This window comes from Tamandua tetradactyla, chromosome 22 (assembly GCF_023851605.1).
Source record: "Tamandua tetradactyla isolate mTamTet1 chromosome 22, mTamTet1.pri, whole genome shotgun sequence".
Classification (NCBI taxonomy): Eukaryota; Metazoa; Chordata; class Mammalia; order Pilosa; family Myrmecophagidae; genus Tamandua; species Tamandua tetradactyla.
Genome location: NC_135348.1, coordinates 22,145,038 through 22,166,152, shown reverse-complemented (window position 1 = coordinate 22,166,152; position 21,115 = coordinate 22,145,038). Strand labels below are relative to the sequence as shown.

The window sequence follows — 21,115 nt, the reverse complement described above, 5'->3', positions numbered from 1 at the left end:
GAGAGCTCCTGGAAGGCGAGGCTCTGTAAGCACCGTGTCAGAAAAGGAGCAGCTGGGGGAGAACAGCATCGGCAGAGAAGCTGGCAGGGCAAGCTGCCTAGGTGTGAAAGGAAGGGCCAGGAAAGGCTGCAGATGAAGGGATGGATTTTGAAGACCTCCAACATTTAACCAGACTAGTGAATGAAAGAGCATGCATTGGAAATGATGCCATGGTTTGAAGCCAAGGAAAATAAACAGTGAAGCAGACGGAGGTCAAAAGACAGTTCACTCAACTGAGAAAAAAATTAGCTAATAGCTAATTAAGTGATCGTGAGCCAAGGCTCTGCAGTTAGGCAAAGCTGGATCTTTGCACTCTCCCTCTTGCCGTAACCTTTTAAGCCTCGGCTTTCTCATCTATAAAATAGGTTTAATATCACTGATGCCATGGGGCTGTTGTGAGTGGTTAAATGAGGAATTATGTGAAGGTGTGGGCACCACGCCTGGCTCACTCACTGTAAACACATTTGGTTGATAACAGCTCTTAGAATAAGAACCGTCAAAGTAGTAACAATCATAACCACAGCAGGTAACAGAAAATGTACTTCTGAGAGAAGGAAGAGAATGACTTGGATTTGGTTTTGCAAAAACACAGATTTTGGTAAGTTTTCCCAAGGACCAGCCAAGATTAAAAATTGCCCAGACGGCAATTCTGGAATTCTACTGTGTTTGGCATAGGGAGAGAGAAAGATCTGGGCTTCAGTCCCGACCCTCTTATGGTCATTTACCTGAGTCTTGGTTTCCTCATCTATACACCTGTTATAAAATAAGGCTCTTGGAAATGCACCACAGGCTATGAACCTCTATAGAATATAAAAGCTTTACTACTAGCTTTAATCTATTAGCAATAAATAACTCCAGAGAAGGCTGAAAGTATTAGTTTAACTCCAAAGGTGTCTAGCCTACAACATTCAGAGAGTGGCTCCTATGCTGGGGACTCTGGCTAACTTTACAACAATGAAAGCAAACACAAGTTCCTGTTTTTCATCTTCTTTACTCTGCGATTTGGGGAACAGGCAGCTAGGGGAAGGAACGCTGGAGCCAGCTGCTTGAATTAGGATCCCAGCTCCCCGTTTACTAGCTGTGCAAAGTTGGACAAGTCCCTGAAACTCTGTTTCTGAGTTTGCTCTTCCGTAAAAGGGAAAACCTAGTACTACCTACATACAAGGTTGTTATGAGGTTCAAAGGGGTTGAATGGCACAGAATAAGCACTAGATAAGTGATAAGCAACGAGTAAATGTCACAAAGTCTCCATCCATGCAAGTTTTGATGCCAGCATTTAAAACACCAGGTAACACTTTTTTTTAAATCCCACCTGATCCCTTCAGGGACTCAGAACAGCCTTCATCTCATGGAGTAGCAACTCACTGTAAAACAGGAGTCACGTTCCCTTGCATATGATTCGCCAAGTTCAATAAGTTTAATACGATCCTGGATTTCAAAAGGGCATTCAGAGTGCCTGCATCAGGCCCCTAAATGCAGCTTTTTGCACAGGGAATTTTAGTCATGTGATCGGTGAGCACCCATCATCAGAAAAGCAAGGCAGAGTTAAAAAGAAGGGTTAAGCTGAAGATGCAATGGGAAACTGCCAAAAATAAAGGGACCGGGGAAAATATGACCGGGCATGGGGAATGACAGGGCCCCCGGCTATTGGCACTGAGCTCTTAGGCGCTAATCGCACAAGGATAGCATTTACTTGAAAAAAGGCTCATTTATTAAGATGATTTACAGAAAGCCTATTAGAGCACCAAGCAATAAGGACGATTGGGTTCAATGGACAACTTGTTTCAACGGTCCATCCCTCCTTCTCTAATAGCACAAACAGAGGTAAAACAAGATAGGGGATATGCTATTTCCATACTACTGTAATGACAAATGCAAAAAATTGTGTAAACAGATGTAAACTACAAACAAAGGCCTGTGGAAAACTGCAAAATTCCTACGTGACACACATTAGTTAACCCTCCCATCATTTATAAGTAAAATCCTTTGCGGTTTTACAGCTGAGCTACTAATAAATCAGAAACTATTTATCTTGTCCCCATACTTCCCCATGTGTCCCTAAAATGCCTCTGCGAGACTAAAAGTGTGCTGCTGCTTTAAAAAGTCCATCTCTCCTAGTTAAAATTATTTCGGTCTCAATTTTGTGAAATTAATAAAATGTGGAAGACAGTATAAAATTTTCTGCTGGTTTCCACATTAAAAATAGTTAAAATGACTTACATCTTTTACTTTGGAAAACCAGGGACAAAAATATATCTCCAGCCAACAGCTGAGGTGCTAAGTTTCTGTCAACTGCTTGGTTATAATTTGGAAAGTTAGAATAAAATTTTAAATGTTGAAAAGTATAGTTTTCAGAAGAAGAAATTATGTAAGGCTACTGTAGACAACTTTTAACCAGGCTTCTAATGATACCCCGGCTCCTTCACGCTTTGGATGAGTCTTGAGACGTTCTAATTGGGCAACATTCAGATGATTTTTTGAAAACTTCTCCTGGGTCATGAGGATCCCCAGGAAAAACACGGAGCTCACCCAGGGTTGTCATTCATACCAACTCAGACCTATGGGTAAATGCTTCTGCCCCACCTCAGACAGCCATGATGTCCCTTTTCATGGTCTGCGTTAGAAAGCAAGGGAAGAAAATGCTAATGGGAAAAGAAATAAAACAAAAAAAACATGGCTGTTCTTTTTGCACCAGGTACCAAATTTTATTCCACATCTGCACATTAGAATCATTTGAAGATTTTAAAGAAAATACGAATGTCTAGGCTCTATCCCAGACCAATTGAATCATAATTTCGAGAAGTGAACTGAGCCCTGGCATTTTTTAAAAAACTCCTCAGGTAAGTCTAATGTACAGTCGAAGTTAAGAACTATTCTTGGACAAGGAAGGTAAGGCACAAAATCAGTGGAACTCTTCCCTGAATACCTCCAGGCACATGAACACTGGATCATTTTTTCTATATGCAATGATTTGCATATATCTTCTGGCTTCTAAAAAAGATCTAGAAAAGCAAATATGTAAGGCTGTAGCACTTAGAGACCTGTCTCCCAGGCCCAACTCCTGAAGAAAATCTACAAACTCTTTTTTTTTTATTCTAAGCCTAGAAAACCAGCAGTAGAAGCTGCCCCACACTCTTCCCTACATCGATGATGAGATTCCTTGGTTCTAGGGAGTTATGTAAATCTTAAAGGACCAAGGAGTGTTAAGCGTGGGTTCAGCGAGAAGCATAGTTGATGGTTCAAAGAAGGGGGGTTATTTCACAAACACATATGCCAGGAAAGCTCAAAACAGGGGCTGAGTGGGGGGGATTTACGGTCAATTTTAGAACAGCATTCCACCCAGTGATTTTTAACCCCACTGAGTTCTATGGAGCCTTTTTTATGCTTAGTTTTAGTCCAAGAGGCAAGAAATACTCCCCTTAAGAACCAAGCAAGAAAGAATCAAGTATTTTCTCTCTGTCTTTTGGAAACAAGTAGGTATCTACACGCTTGAATCTGCTACTGTGCTCTGGCCTGAGACCCTGGTCTGGCTGGCACAAACACTCAGCCTCGGTGCCCACAAACAGCTGCACCCTGGAGTACCAGCAGGTGCACGGAGAGAGCCCTGCAAAAAATTCGGCTCAAGAACAATGGCACTGTTATGACGCCAGGGGACACGGCCCGATACTGACAACTACTTCACTACATTTGATGATGGGAAGAGCTAAGAGCTCAGCCACAGCTCCCTGGGATGTAGCCTCGTGTCCAAGAAGCACAACCACAGATACAAGCCAGGTAGAGCACCACGGTGCACCCACAGTCGTAGTGCCTGACAAACCCAGAGTTGGTGTTTTATGACAAAAAAATTCTCTCCAGAAAATGTATTCCTTGCCTTTTAACAGCTCTTCTCTTCCCATGGGCTGCACTGCCACAGTCACCAAGTTTACATTTACATCCAGATATGCACACACACAAAAAATTACCGATGCATCTCACTCCCGGGTGACTTTATAACAGGTTGCTAGGTAACAGTGCATACAAGTCAGGTTTCAGGACCTCTAGTAAGCCACCATAAAATAGCTGCATGGGCCTTTTGCATAAATAGTGTGCATTTGTTATCTGGTTTCTTATGCCAATTGATCACACAGTAAATACTCTGACTGCCAAACCGTAAACAACTCCCTATCAATAGCTAACTGAAAAAGCAGATCGCAATATAAGGCTTTGGTACACAGTCCTTCACCTCAAACTACCAACTGGCGTTTCGCCTCGGGTCCTCCCGTGTGCAATCCTGGCTCGAAGCAGCCGCAGCCTTATCTTCTGCTTCCTGAGATTGGGCCTGGAGCTAAGTATGGCCTGATACACAGCACTCAGGGCTGAGTCCAGCAGGAGCACTGTACCAAATTCTACTGCTGCATCCAAAGATTAAACCTTCTCTTACCCTCCCCCACCAGGCTGCTCTCAGATTGAAAAATTGCTAGAATTATGGAGTAAAGGGAGTAATCGTTTCCTAAGAGATATTTGCCCTCGTTTAGTTTTCCCCTAACAGTCTGTTAAGTAACGAACGACCCCCCTTTCTAAACTATGCCACCTGCATTCTTTCCCTTGGGATTACACTAAGGGAAGCCAGAAACCCCTTTTGCTATATCTTATCTGCACAAGAGACCAATCAGGAAGAGTCAGGGTTCCCACGGAGATGAAATCCTAAAACATCAGGGCAGTGTAAAGAAAACTGGAAACACGCCTTCTCCTCACCATTTTTCAAAAATTGTTCAATATAAAACTTAAGTTCTCTAAGTCGTATTTTCCTCTAGTCTGGGATGGAAGAGGGAGGGGAAGCAGTATTGCTCTTTAATGATCCATCAGATGCATTTTAATTCCTGTGACTTATTCATTTCCTTATTGATATCCCAGGATGGCCGTGCTGGACTGTCAGATTCCCTGCTGCATTTACCTCCTCAGTTCCTTTCTGTGACACCTCATTTTCTATCTCCTACCTTTCCTCATTTCCTCCAGCCTAGTGTCTCCTGCTCCCAAGGGGTAAAATCTGGGGTGACGGGGACATTCCAAAAGACCTGACTGAAGTGTCACTGAGCAAAGGGACTTTAGAGTAAAGCTGAACCTCGAATTCACCTGGCAATGACATTTAGTGAAATGCGACTCAGAGTCCATTTAAAGGAAGGCGGTGACCAATTATTCTCCATTTAAAAGGGTATTGTCAATCTCCAAAGACCTGAAATGGCATTTGGAAATCACCTGGGGGACTGCCATCTTCACTGAAAGACAGAACCAATTCTCAACCGACCTTTCCCCACCCTCCACATCGCCTTTAAAATTTAAAATCATACTTTAAAAGGCGTAATGGGTAGCAGCACAATTCTGCAACATGTGTGGAATGCTGTTGTTCCAAAAGAGAGTCAGGAAAAACAGTGCTCCCCTGGCCTCGCTCCACTCCTAGCTCAACATTACAACTCCATCACCGAAATTGAAAAAAATGACAAAGACAAAAAGAAACAGCACGTGTAATTCAATGGTGGTGGGAAAAGACGTCAATGAACAAGAATAATTTTTCACAATCCATACTCCATCTTCTTTCCAGAAAGCACTGGGGTAGCTGAGAAAGAATGCTTTTTTCTAAAAACGTTTAAAGATGATCCTAATCATTTGCTCACATTTTAGAAGTCTTTAACTCCCAATGGCATTGTTTAATATATATATGAGCTTCTGAAATATTTTTTAAGTGAAGACAGCAAAGAACTTAATGCAAAATGAGATGTCTCATACACGGACTTCAGAGATTCCAGGACAGGGATGAATTAAATAGGACCCAAGGTCACCAAAAGCCAGAGAAAAACCTGGCTCACTATGCAACCTCTTTCCCACAACAAGAACCCTTAAAGGAGGGAAGTCAATAATCCCTATTGTTTCTAGACCCAAACTAAAACCATGCCTACTTCTAAAGGATGACAAAAAAGGAAAGTCAAGGAGAAAAATTATGAAAGCATAAACCATTAAAATTTAAAGGGACCTCGAGATACTCTAGTCCTACCAGCTCATTTTACAAATGAGAGAGAGAAAGAGAGAGAATACAACCCCGTTCAAGTACCTGACAGCTTCATGAGGAAATCAGATGCCATCTTGACAGAGATGTCCTGGCTGAACAAAGCTGAGGCGCTGTTGGCCACATACTCAGAGGGGTCTTTCAGCTTTGCGTGGTTGGCAGGCCTGTCGGCAGCATTCAGGGGAAAGGAGGTGGGCAGGCTGTTATCTTCCTTGGGTTCTTCCTTCACCAGCAAAGGCGAGACGGCAGCCCCACCCTGGCTAGTCCTCTCTGGAGTGTTAGACGCCATCATGGTCCCCGCTAGCTCTGTCCCTCCTCCTTCCCTTTGCTGCCCCAAGCAGGCACTGTCACTGAGGTGGGGGGATCCCTTGACATCTGCGTCAGGGATTTCCTCCTTCACCTTGGCTTCTGTCCTCAGGAAGTGCTGATGGCAACGCATGTGGAGTTTCAGGCTGAAATGGCGAGAGGAAGTAAAAGGGCAGAGCTGGCACTGAAAGGTCTCTCCTCGGTCTTGGTGCTGGTGAACCTGACAAGGAAGCAAGAAGAATGAGCTATCTACCATGTGTTCATGGAAAGTGCCTTGCGGTGCAGTCACACTATTCATCGATAATTTCCTCACAGTACAAAGGTCTAGCCTAGGAAGTAAAATAACCAGAGGAGCATTTCATTACTGGACTCCGGGCAATGAGGTCAATCCCTAAACATAAGGCAGGTCCACATAGGTTAACAGCCCATCAATAAAGCTCACCGCCGAGGACTCGGTCTACCAATGGATGGCATTTTAGTAGAACTCTCTTAATATTCTAGTCATTCAATCACAGGAGATGTCTTCAGAGACAATTATTTTAAACCCAGCACAGCGCAAACGTACATAATTACTAGTGGAGGTCAAAAAAGGTAACCCCTCGAGTAATTCCACTCACAATAATAATACTTTGCATGTAGACAATTATTGTCATCCAGAGAACCAGTTATGTTTTGCAAGCCGAATTTCAATTTTCAAGATGCCTCTCTGAGGTAATTAAGAAGAAGGAAAATAATGTCTCCAGGGCATTCCCATTTCACAGACAGGGAAATTGAGACCCTGGAGTAAGTGACTTGAGCAAAATCATGCATGAAGGAAACAGAGTGGGTCAAAAGCCAAGGTCTGATCACCACCAAACCTGTCTGAGCAAGAGGAAACCAATTTTTCTAAACTCAGTTATCTCATATTCCAGATTCTGGTGTCTGCAATGAAAGGATGGGAATTTTTAAATCCAGATCCAGTCGTCTGTGCACAATACCTATACTGTTGACAAGAAACTTTTGTCTTCCTGTCACTACCAAATTTAGCGCTTGAAAAAGTGAGGAAATAATTAGATTGGCCCAAGCGAGGCTTCAAGCTGGCAGGTGCTCTCTAAGCTTGTAACTTCCCCATTTATCTCTGCCAACATATTTCGGTCTTGACCTGTAACACCCCTGCTAGTTCAGTATGGGCCCTCCCTTGAGTAGAAACTGCCAATTGTGCAGATTTGGGCCAAATTATGTGGGTAGTTGTGTGATCTGGACAAACAAGTGAGTGATTGGAATTCAAACCCAAAGCAAAGCTGACACCTCACCTTTTAGCCGTGATCTACGCGGAATTTGAACCTGGGTCTAACAGAGGTGAAAGAGTCATTCGTTGACCCCCTGGGTTACCGGGCCCCTCTGCACAGGTTTTCTTTCCAAGAGAGCAAGTTTTACTACAGCTGTTTATGCCTTCTGAATGCAATCCAAAAGCATTATTCACCAGCCAAAACATACTTTTAAATAATGTTAAGTGACCAACAAAAGCAAAGAAATTAAAAGTTAATGGTGAGATTCTGTTGCTACAGCACCCCACTGTGGCTTTTTGAAAAAAACAACAGAAGAGATTCTGGGTCCCCCAAAGCATGAGTTCCTCAACAGTAATAACTATACAAACTTAAAATCAGTTGCAGCAAAGCAATGCTCATTAAATAGCTTCCTCTCTGCCTAGGTGGGAGGTATTTATCACTGGCTGTTACTATCAACCCTCTCTGTTCTTTTACAACAAAGGATTTAACTGGGGAGCTGATCATTTCAGTTGCTTTCTCACAGAATTGTGAAGATTCCCAGCCATCTCCTCCACCCAATTCACACAGAAAGGACACTTTGGAGGCCTCAGGTCCCCAAGGGACCACGACAGGTGCTGCCAAAAGTGAGCCCTGGGACCAGGTGGTAAAGGTCACGATGCAGAGAGCTTCCGTCCCTCAGAGCAGTGCAGTGGGGCATATTCCATTTCAGCAGTGTCCTTAAATCTATTGACCCAGGAGAGAAGAATAGTTAATCCAAGATCAGATGCTCCGGAAGCAGCTTCTGGAAGAAGGAAAAGGACAGAGAGCGAACAAGCCCAAGTTCTAAAATCAAAAGGGTACCTTGGATTAAAGAGAGCTTGTGTGCAAGTATTTTATGCGGCTTCTTCTCCAACCCATCCTGACCTTGCTATATTCAGTTACTGAAAACTTAGTGAAAGTTTAAAGGAAAAACAGTGGAGGGTGTGTTGATTTTTGCACTTTTGATTTTATTTTGGGCCACACCTAACTAAAGGGACCACATATCACATTTGGCCTTTCAGAGAAACATTAGCTGTATCCTTCACTTTCTCCTGAAAGAAAAGCACTTTTCTATGATAAATTTTATTCTCTTTCATCTGTCAGTTTATAACTCCTCTTAGTCTGCTAACTAATAGAAAGAAAAACTTGTCTAAAGCACTTCATTCTTTCCAGCTCATGTTTAGAGACTCACTTACCTACTGGGCATTTCTTACCCACAGCACATCTCGCCAACCCTAAGGAATGAGAAACAGAAGGCGCAATTACATCCATCTCTTAGTAGCTCTCAACTGGACGTTTAGCTGGTGTATCAGAGCCTGAAGAAACATCTATTCTATCAGGACAGGCAGGCTAGGTGGGGAGTCATGGTTACTTAAATGGCTAAGCTAAGATGAGGAGAACTCAGCGTCCCGACTCCAGCTCCAGTTTCTTACCATTACTTTGCCAAGGTTCTTTATCTTAGCAGTACACCTCACCTTCTCTGTTTAATTTTAGCTTATGAATTTCACAATCAATTCTTCTATGCTCACTCATCCAGTAAAGTTGTAAAAGGCTTAATGGGAATCTAAGATAACCCTGAGGATACCGGAAGCATTCACAAGCGCCTTACAAAACTGGCCAAAAAGCATTTGCACAACATCTTAAGGAGGAAAGACAGGCTTGGAAAAATGTAGTGTCCAGCACCCATTTGTTGAACAAATAAAGTAGAATTCCATTGTCCATAAATGAATATATATATAATGAATACAGAAGGGCATACATAAAAATTCTAATAAGGATTATTTCTGGGTGATAAGAATAAGGGTCAGTTTTTTTGTTTATCAGATATTTTGTGTATCAGATTCTTTTATTTATTTAGGGTCTTACTGTTTATCAGTTTGTCTAAGTTCTCAAAACTAAAGATATATCACAAAAAGAAAAAAGTAATAAAATTTTAGAGTAATTTCTTATAACATTTCATACATTTATTTCTATGTAAAAGTTAATGTGTATTTTGATGACTTTTGGATGATAATCACTATATTAGCTATATTTACAGAGTGCTTCTCCATGTCGGGCATTATATTATGTGCTGTATGTGCATTATCTCATTTAATTCTCATAACAACCCCATGAGATAGATAGTATGATTATTATCTCCATTAGCAGAAACAGAGGCTTTGAGAGATTAAATGATTTGTCTCAAGTCTCACAGCTACTAAGTTGTAGAACTGTGATTCTAACTAAGGGTTTTCTGACTACACAGCTTGAGAGCTTAAACTATAGGCTATACTGTTCCCCATTCTTAGACAGACTTTCTGTCTAAGAAAATCTCAACTTTCGCAGTCTACTGGTAAATGTAGCAAAGAATATCTATGCATAAGACTACACCCATTATATTCATGTGCAGGCTATCTTTGCAAAAGTTAATAAACGGGACTGATTGTAAAAATTCAGAAATGGATAGTACAATACTACCTAACTATAACATAATTATGTCAGAACACTGAATGAAGCTGAATATGAGAACGATAGAGGGAGGAGCCCTGGTAGCACAAATGAAATCAGAAGGAAAGATATACGATGAAGAATGAGATGGTATAATCTAGGAATACCTAGAGTGTATAATGACAGTGACCAAATGTACAAATTTTAAAATGTTTTGCATGAGAAAGAACAAAGGAATGTCAATAATGCAGGGTGTTGAAAATACATGGTAATTAGTATTTTAAAACTTTAACTTATGTGTGAGACTAAAGCAAAAAATATTTGGTACAAAATTTATATCTTGACTAGTACCTTTCCTAATATAACTTATGTGGACAGCTTAACTGAACACCGTAAGTACATGGAACCTTGAGTAGGGCATGAGATTTTGTAGGTTTGTCCAGAGTGATGCCTCGATAAATCCCAGAAGGATCTGAATAGTGAATAAAAAAGTATTTGCAAAGTCCCCTGGGGGAATGGTGAGAAAGGGGAAAAATCCAACTTCCCCAAGTGGAGAATTCTTGATATTCTCACAAGCAGTGGGGACAACTGAAGCAAAAGGCTGAGCCCCCAATTTTGGGGTTTGTTCATATGAAACTTAACCCTGCAAAGGATAGGCTAAGCCTACTCAAAATTAGGCCTAAGAGTCACCCCCAAGAGAACCTCTTTTGTTGCTCAGATGTGGCCTCTCTCTCTCAGCCAACACGACAAGCAAACTCACTGCCCTCCCCCTCTCTATGTGTGACATGACTCCCAGAGGTGTGGACCTTCCTGGCAATGGAGGACAGAAATCCTAGGACAAGCTGGGACTCAGCACCAAGGGATTAAGAAAACCTTCTCAACCAAAAGGGGGAAGAGAGAAATGAGACAAAATAAAGTGTCAATGGCTGAGAGAGTCAAAACAGAGTCGAGAGGTTATCCTGGAAGTTATTCTTACACATTAAATAGATACCACCTTTTTAGTTAAGGCGTTACAGAGAGCCTGGAGGGAACTGCCTGAAAACGTAGAGCTGTGTTCCAGTAGCCATGTTTCTTGAAGATGACTGTATAATGATATAGCTTTCACAATGTGACTGTATGAATGTGAAAACCTTGTGTCTGATGCTTCTTTTATCTGCCTTATGGACAGATGAGTAAAACATATGGATTAAAAATAAATAAATAAAAGGGGAACAAATATTAAAATAAATTTAGTAGATTGAAATGCTAGTGATCGATGAAAGGGAGGGGTAAGGGGTATGTATGGTATGTATGAATTTTTTTCTGTTTTCTTTTATTTCTTTTTCTGAATTGATGTAAATGTTCTAAGAAATGATCACGATGATGAATATACAACTAGATGATGAAAAAAAGAGAATGTTCAAATTGTATGTTGATTGGTTGTATTAATAAAAATTTAGAAAGAAAAAGTCCCATAAACGAGATGGAAAGGACAGAAAAGAAAAAGTACATCATTTGATAAAATTAAACTTTCATGAACCCTTCTCACACTTCCCTTATCAAAAGCCTGAGTCCTAGCTCAACAGGTTAGGACACCAGGAGTTTAAATAAAGTAGTAATTTCACACAACTGCTTTATTGTACTGGTTATTGATTTGTTCTGAAAGCATTCTAAGACCCCACGACCCACAGAGCCCTTACAGCTCTCATCTGTATCACTGTCGTGGCTGACCGTCTGTATCATCAAGGCACCCAGCTCATCTCCCTGTAGTTTCAGGGTCAGCAGTTCCCACTATTGAAAACCCAGTTTTTTCCCATGGGTTTATAAATAGGTTGTTTAAAATGACCCTGAGCTGAAACCAAGCTTACAAGGTGTCAGGCTGGTTGCAAGTTTTCTGCTCACTGAAGCTTTAAATTCACTAGACCTGATTTCTAAACACAGCTTTACACACAGTCGCCAAAACAAATTTTAGTTTTAGAGGAATTTCTTTTTTTAATCTAATCCCGCTAACGAAATCCACTTTGCAGGTCCAAAATATGAGATTTTTATTTTGGGGAGAGGTGAGAGAGGATGAGGAAGGTTAAAGTAGAGACAAAGTAGGTTCAAGTAAAATTCAACCAACCAGAACTCCTAGTTAAATGGGTTCCGAAGATGAAGGGCATGCTATTCCCAGGAGAAAAAGGCAAACGATAGAAAATAAATTACACTGTGGATTTATTTAGTTTTTTAATCTTCTAAGCTATTTCCTAAAGTCAGGAGAGGTTCCTTCTGATCACACATGTTTCGAGTTACAATTCTGAATAGTGATTACTGAAGGATTAGACTACAAGATTTTTAAATAAGCAAATGTCTTAATTATGCACAAACTATCCTTCTTGTGGTAAGAAAGTAGATACTTTATAAACAATGTTGACGGCAAAACCATATTGCAAACCACAGTGAAAGTATGATTGTTATTATTAAGATATTCAGTAATTAACAGCACTGAATTATACATCTGAATATCATTAAAAGAAAAATTTTAGGTTGAATTTGTTATTGGAATAAAAACTTTTTAAATATCATGGAACTGCACAACACCAAGTTAAACCATGGACTATAGTTAATAGCATAATTATTAAACTGTGCTTTCATCAATTGTAACAAACGTATCATATCAAATGCAAGTGTTAATAATAGAATGGTATATGGGAATTCTGTTTTATGCATGATTGTTCTGCAAACCCACACATCACTAATTATATATATAATAATTAAATTATATTAATATAATTATTAATTTAAAATGCTTATATATATATATATATATATATATATATATATATATATATGATGCTCAATGGCAGTTATATGTAATTACCATTACACATTCTCTGCATCAGGCACTTTGGCAATATTACCTTCTTTAATACTAATGACAACTCGTCCAGACAAACATTACTGTTCCCATTTAACAGATGAGGAAATTCAGAGTCTAAAGGTTAACTTACTCAAGGCCACTTAGCCATCATGCTGCAAGATTTAAATTCAGGTCTATCCAATTCAAAAGTCCATGTGTTCTTTTTTCCTCATCAATTTCCTCCTTGAGATTCAAACAAAATGCTTAGTAATAATTGGGGTCTACCAAAAAAGATTTCAGTGTAGCTAAGAGTTTTCCCACATCTCACATAAGAGTGAAACAGAGATTTTAGTTGATTCTTGGTTGTTCATTACAGGCATGAGCCTCCCTATTCATCCTTTTTTAAAAGGACATTGAAAATAATGTCCTGGGATGTTTGGCAAGTGTAATCCTGGGAATTACGAAATTCAAAGGCTCCCAAGCCTCCAATGGGGTTAACTGAAGCCAAGGTGCTTTCTCCACGTCCTCATACCTGCTACTAGGTGTTCACCTTTGCAAGCTGAAGAGCAAAGCATGAGCAGAAGAGGAAAACTCTCTGCGGGAGAGGAAGAGGTCCAAAAGTCCTCTCTGAGGTGCTCGGGCCATCAGCTCGCTAGCCCTACTTTATTTTGGACTGTACTTGGCTTTCCCTACTTTTTGTTTTCTCCATGTCTTCCTTCCAGTGCCCCACAAATCCATCACCACACAAGGCAAGGTGAAGCTTGAGAAAAGGGAGGCTCAACTAATGCATATATTATGTGGATACTGAACATTCTCTCTGCTTGTAAGCCCTTGTTTGTAAAACAGACATTAATGCCGGTTCAGTGTTCTTCGTTTGCGTTCAATTTGACCTTGCTACACTGAGCACTGGGGCCCCCGTGTTCCCTGCCCAGAAGCCTGATACCTGGGACTGTGTGCAAATTCCGACTTGTGTCTGCCTCTCCACGAGGTCCGCCCGCAGGTGGCTTACCTTCATGTGGGATTTCAGATTGTCCTTGCGAGCACACCGGAATGGACAGAGCGGACACTGATGACTTTTTAAACCTGTGTGAATCACCATGTGCCGTTTCCAGTAGCTCTTCCTTTTGATGACTAAACCACATATTGGACACTGGAAAGGCTTCCCACTTTCTTCTTCTGAGGCTTGGAAAGAAAGAAAGAATATTATAATAAGGAATAATAAAGAAAATGCACCTTTATATTGCACATGGTTTGCTATGTAAACAAGACTAAAAACGATCTGTTCTTTTCTTGGCAATTCCAAGATTTTACCCATGAAGAAGGTTTATTCCTGTTTTTCTTCAGATAAAAATCCATATTCATTTCGTTATTTCCATCTGGGATCCGTTTTCCAAAATCTGATCAACCCACATTTGTGAAAGTCTTACTTTCAAAGGTCATAACACACTTAGAAGGGTGTCTACAGAAGCTGTTTCATCTGGTATAAGGGCCTGTCCTAGCCCAGCACCCAAAGACACTGAACAAAGGTAGAGAAGTCTGAATCCAGGGACCTTGTTTCATAAAGAAAACGGCCAGACCCGAGTCCACATCTGGATTTCTGAACTTAGAAAACAGAAGGAAATAAAGATAAATCAAATGGGACAGAAAATAATGCACTGCCCTACACTGAAAACCAAAGAGCCATCATAAACTTCAAAAGCTGCACTCCACTGGAGAAAAATTTTAGAATTTCTACCACTTGACTTGTTTAGTTGTGGACGTAGCAGATGCTGCAGCCAATTTAGCCATCGGGGGCTCTTAAGGTCAGGGTTTTTTACCCTCTTATTTTTGTCCCTCTGGTTGCCACAAAAGATACATACTGTTTCCCTCTGCACTGCAACTCAGCCTTGCTGCCCACTTTGGGAACAGCCAGGCAGCCAAAAAAGTTTCAGTTTTTCAGGAAAGTAAACAAACCAACTATCTCTGCTGAGTAAAGCTAAGATCACACTCCTTCACCATGCCCAAAGAGAAGGGCCTCTATTGTGACATTGTATTGCTAAACTTCTATCAACTTATATTGTACAGGGCGACACTGACCTCTGCAACTGGGGACAAAGGAAACAAAAACAAATAGAAGTTGTGAGGACCCAGGCTTTCTTAAGTATGAGAAATCAGAAATATTTTCTAAGCTATTTAAATAATGGACCAAGTTGACAACAACTTAAAACTTCAGATCAATGTTAGCATTGCTGAAAATAGGACAGAGCCGTCAGACATGCCACCTAGGAAATATTCTTACAAAAAAAAATTTTTTTTTTAAATAAATTAAACCTGGATTCAATCAAGCCTCTATATAACTAGCAGTTGATGGAAATGCAGGTGATAAAAATAAATAAAACATTAAGCACACTAAGGGGATGGAATCAGCCAAATCTGGAAAAATGGGAAAATCCACAGAACAAATGGCCAATATCTTCAATGAGTAAGTGGCATTTAAAAAAAGGAAGGATTATGAGTTACAAGAGACTTAAGAGACATATGAAACCTTCTGTGGATCCTGATTCAAACAATTGTTTGAGTGAGCAATTGTTAAAAGACACTTTTGAAATAGTTGGGGCAACTACGACTATAATCAGGCTGTTCAGAATATTCTGGGACAACTGTTGATCCTGTTTGATGTGATAATGGTATTGTCTTTAATTGGTTATTTTACTAAGTCCTTCCAGTTGGAGATACATATGGAAGTATTTATAAGCAAATTAAGTCTGGGATTTGCTTTAAAATAATTGAGCAAAAACAAAATGAGGACGGGGTGAAGGGGAAAGACAAAATGAAACAAACAAACAAATGATATCCTTTTACTTGTATGGAAGTTTTCTGGATGCATACGCCCCCCAAAATCATTAAGTGGTTACCTATGAAGGACTGGGGTTTAAAAGGGAAGAGTCAGGGACGGGAAACTTTATTTTCATTTTATAGCCTTCTGTACTTTCTGAATTTTTTAATATACATGTTACTTTTATAATTTTAAAAGACATATCCCCAAGTATATAATTTTAAATAATTTCGTTATGTATCAACTAAGTCAACTGAGTCTTCAAATGCCAAAGATCACTTAAAACGGATGGAAACTAGAAAGGTTCTGGAGTAAAGTTAGGGCATTCTGAAAATGCAGTTTTACTAGTCCAGGTACAAGCAATCTTGGTTAGCTTAACCAAGAAAGAATCGTCTATCTAAAAATATAAGCTTCAAGTCTGGAAATTCCACTTGGAATGTTTTCCATCCTAAATACTTCTTCTTTTGAGTTGGAAGGGTGGGGGTGGAAGGGATTGAGGGTTTTCTTTTACTCTAGGAAAAGCAGGCTTTGTAGAGTTGTGGAAGTAAGCATTTTTATTAACCCACTAAAGCTTTCCTGCTGTCTGTTTTGATTGCCTCTGCTGATTTGCAGTCCTGTCCCTAATTTTTTCTCCCATTTGCTATCCACTGTCATTTCCACCAGCCTGACAGGTTGATCACAAAGACTACACACTGAACAACAGATGGAAGGGAAAGGACTGAATCAGGCCTCTTGGTGAGATTATTGTCATAAACTGGGGGGAAAGGATAACGATGTCTATTTTGGGTTGTAAGAACATCACAGGAATAAGAAAGAGACACAGACAGGCTGCCACGGATCCCTACCCTCGGGGGGTACTTCCCACCATATAAATCTTAACCTGCATAATTTTACAAAGCTGTCTGGAAAAGGAGAAAAAAGCTGAGACACCACTGTCCTGAAATGTCAGGGCATATCACAAGAAGGCAATAAAAAGGCATTAACTAAAAAAATTAACCTTGCCACCTTCTGTAGCCACCGTGCCATGCCTATGGTGACCTACCCGCTGCCTATTTGTCTGGACACGGCTGCTCCCACCCTGATGCCATTGTGGATCCCAAATGCATCACAGAGTACACTACATTAAGCTCTCCATATTAGCATTACACATAAACCTATTTTATTTTGGAGCTATGTGTCCTTAGTTTTAATTAATACCAAATTACATTATTACAGTATTAGATTGACTGGGATTCGAGTACTCATAATGAAGAGAAACTGACTTCAAGAAATGTGATCAAAAGGCTACACAATTACAACTATATGAAATTTTTAACTGATCATGGCAGGAAAGGAAGCTGATGAATCCAAGTAATAAAAGTAAGAAGAATCCAATGATAAGTTTTGAAATTAGGCCAAAAATCTCCCCCCAGCTAACACTTGCATTTTTGTTTATCCAATAAAGAAATTTCAAATAGTAGGACTTCCTCCATGTATACGTGATGTCAACTAGTTCAGAGCATGGCAGAAACAAGGATGTGTCCTTTGTCTTAGGCCAAATTTTCAGGGAACTGATGTAAATTTCAGTCCGATTTAAAGCCTAAGGAAATATGACCACTGCATCAGAAGTGAATGAACCACACGTTCTTGAGGCAAAAGGACTGAACTATTCCTAATTTTACCTGGTTCACAGCAGCCCAATAACTTTCTCCCAAACATATCACCAATTAGTATTCCTGCAAACAAAACAAAATTCCACCAAATAAATACTAATAGACCCCATGAGTAGCCGCTAATTTGCTTCCTTGGAGAAAGAATAATAAACGTGTGTAAACTACCTGTCAGACAATAAATGGAAGTTACTTGAAACAGTGGTTATTGTAGTCATAGAAGAGCCAATGAGATCTAGTCACACCCTCCAAAGCTAAAAGCTCACCATCAGAGCGGAGGTAAATTTAAACAACTGGCAATGCATAATGAACACAGCTCATGGCCTGGCCACCAAGTACTTTGTCACTGGGACCTAGGGGAAATGAAGAAGCAAAAATCCACTGCACTGCTCAGGGAGGGCCAGGTTCAGCCCAGAAGGAACCATGATAGCTGGATTCAGCTTAGGTATGGAAAAGAGATCTGGAAGGGGAGAGGAAGATGAGGGTGGAGGCCACAGGACTGAATTGTCTAGGGTAGGGCCTGGAAGTCCTTACCTTTGTTTCTCCAGCATCCACAGTGCGGGTACAGAGTACGACTCTATAAATGTGTGTTGGACTCTTAAGAGACTAAGTGGAAAGCTCTGGGTCAAGAGGACACAGAAAAGTGAAACAAGTGTTGGGAATGGAAGAAAAAGATGCAAGAGGCTGCTGGTAAATTATTCCCAATGGAACAAGTGTTAGACCAAGTTCCTTCACATAGTAAGTCAATGCACAGGTCTTAAATGAACAAGTGGATGTATAAACAGATAGATGTTCATGCACTTACATCTCACCTCTTTCCAAAAATGAATTTGGAGAAACTTATAATTAAAATGTACACAGCACAACTTGCATGATTAATAAAGTACAATGCTATATGTTGAACTATTTGGACAAGAATTGCCCAAAACAGAGACAATCTTGTGGGAAGTTTGACAGTGAATTTTAAAAAGCAACATCTTTACTTCGAAAATAGAAATTTTTTTTTTAACATTCATGCTGAGTTAAAAGAATTAAAGGCTACGCAGTAATCACAAGCAAAAAGTTTTAGAACAGGAAGGATCTTGGAGCTAATCTTCAATCAGCTCAGATTACAAAGGAGGAAACTGAGGCAGTAAGTGTACAGGCCCACAGCTAGTTAGTGGCAGGGTCAGGATGAGAGCCAACACCCGAACTTCTGGTTTGGTGCCCAACCCTACCTTATGTACATAAATCTAGAAAGCAACAACAAAAAACATCGTTGGGTTTAAAAAAAAAAAAAAATCACACAGGTTTGAGCAAGTAATTGCTTTAACTCAAGGTAGGTGTTTTTAAAACAAGTGCAATTGTTTTGTAGGATTTGAAATCAAACTTCCTCTTGTAAAATGTGGCTATTTGCAGGGTGGGCAACGGTAGCTCAGTGGCAGAGTTCTTGCCTGCTGTGCCAGAGACCCGGGTTCAATTCCCAGTAAGTGCCCATGCCAAAAAAAAAAAATAGATGTGGCTCTTCGCAGAAATCCAAGATAGTTTGCAAGTGGGTAGTTTCTGCATGCAGACTTTATCACACACATCACAGGAGCCCAAAATGCCAGGGTCCCCTGGGGTGTATGGAACCCAAACATGATCATCTCTACTGCAGAGCTACAAACACAACTGGGCATATATCTGTACAGAATTACTCATTTTCCTTTCTAATACAATACCTGAATTTAATATCTTTTAATGGAATTTCTTGGGCATGTCTCTCAAAAGCTATTTCAGGGCAACAGAAAACTATGTTAGGAATCAATATCAACGGGTGTATCTGCAAGGCTGTTATTGATGCCGACGTTATCAAAGCATATTTTAACAAATGGGAAAAGAAGTCTGCTACCTACACCAGTCTAAGTTTAAATTGTTGGGAAAATATCATTGAAATCAGCAGCAGAGCGTTCTGAATTTTGATTAAAAAGTGAATTTTCTAAATAATTTCATGCATGTGATCCTTCCCAGATTGTGGCGATAGTCGCCACAGACATGTGGGAGTAGCAGGAGAGATAACTTTCTGGACTTTTAATGCTTTCGCAGTAATTTTCATAACATCATGTGAATATGAAAGAAAACAGCAGTCAGAAAACCAGTATCTTTTTACCCAGGAGATATTCTGAGTCTTCAGCTCAATGAGACCAGCTTGCTCCTAAGTAGATTTAAATTTTATTCAGTAAAATAAGATGTTTCAGAAACCTCCTCTCTGAAGCTCTCCTTATTTCTTTTAACTAGGAACCTGGCATCCGAGGAATCTTGTTGGCCTTCTGAGGTAGCTGAAACGTTGTCTTTAAAATAAAAGCCATTTCTTTTATTCTTAGCTTCAACAGGAACAGTAGCTTCAAAGAGAACCGAGCCAGTGTGTGACATTTATCTTTATAGCAAACGGGCATAATCTAGTCTCTACCGGGTCTGCTTTTAGAGGAGCAGTGTAGCATGAGCTGAGGGCATAGGGCCACATGAAAGCAACCTCATCTGTAAGTGTCACATCCCTCTTACTGGGGAGAAAGGCTGTGGCCGGGTGAACTCTAAGGACTTATATACAGCAGGACTTGATAACAACTGAATCCTCCTGTTCAAAAAAAAAAAAAAGAAGGCGGCCAGACCTAAAAGACATTTTTTTTTTCATGGTTTGGACTTTCGTTGACATAAAGAAGGTCAAAGAAATTCTGGAGTCTAAATGACTAAATACAGGATCGGCTTTTCTAGCACATAGCTTTTTGAAACTCTAGAATCAACTTTATAGGCTTTTTTGCAATATTTCGAGAAAGAGCTTTAAATGTAAGCCCTGCTTGAAATCACGATGGTGTGCAGTTTATTTTTGTGGCTTTTTAAAATTCTGTTGATGTAAGTCATTAGGCAACAGAAACGCCTTCATTGCAGAGAGCTGCCAATTTATCTATCTATTTTAAATTAAACTAAGATTTTTTTTTCTTAAGTAAAGGAAAAAAAAATAATGAGAAATGTTTACAAACATGGTGACAGCTCACACACATTCCCATTATGCTTTTTAGAGGAGTTACAACAGAACCCAGCCCCCGTTACCCTGAAACCCACAGTATCATTAGTAGAAGTGGAGGGAGGGTGGAAGGGAGGGAAGGAGAGGTCCACCCTCTCCTCCACTCCCCAGATTCAAATATCAGTGATCTAATAACACCAAATCATCTCTGCACGCTATAAAGACTAATAGCAAAATCAGATATTCCATCAACTCCTCCTTAACCGATAATCTAACCAGGTTCATGAGAAGCAATGGCTTTAGCTAAAAAGAGAACAAGCATCCCCTCTTCTATTTCCAAATCATGTAAGAATAAACAGAACTTGAATTTAGGACGAGTCTACATGAACACTTGGAACATTTTCAAGCGACAATTTCAAAAGCCCTGGTGTTTTCCTTTACAGCAATTTCCCTCTTGTATGAGTTTTACATAATAAATTATTTGTAATACAATTACTCTGCCATAAAGATGCTTCATCAAGTCTTGGGTGATGATCAGAGGCGTGTGTAGAACAGGGGACCATAAGGTACAAATCAGTCTTAGCAGGGTGTTGCATATACCAAGCCTGAGAAGTTCTTTCCTCTCCCCTTTACAACTTGAATAATTTGAAAATTAGCTGATTAAAGTATCGTTTCAGCAAAAGAATAAATTCCGTGGAAAAAAGATTTCCTATAGCTCTCTCATATTAAATTCTGCTGAATGTAGCCATGGTCCA

At 40.1% G+C, this 21,115-nt stretch overlaps 1 protein-coding gene across 3 annotated transcripts in view; it reads right to left on the bottom strand.

The window, feature by feature from the left end:
- Nucleotides 1–21,115, bottom strand: part of ZNF827 (zinc finger protein 827) — a 171,875-nt gene that overhangs the window by 115,470 nt on the left and 35,290 nt on the right. For all 3 annotated transcript variants that reach the window (XM_077139893.1, XM_077139895.1, XM_077139894.1), the window contains exons 3-4: nucleotides 13,926–14,098; nucleotides 6,125–6,605 (exon numbers count right to left, since the gene is read on the bottom strand). In XM_077139893.1, the coding sequence (XP_076996008.1) occupies nucleotides 6,125–6,605; nucleotides 13,926–14,098 (654 nt within the window). The remainder of the gene's footprint in view (nucleotides 1–6,124; nucleotides 6,606–13,925; nucleotides 14,099–21,115) is intronic.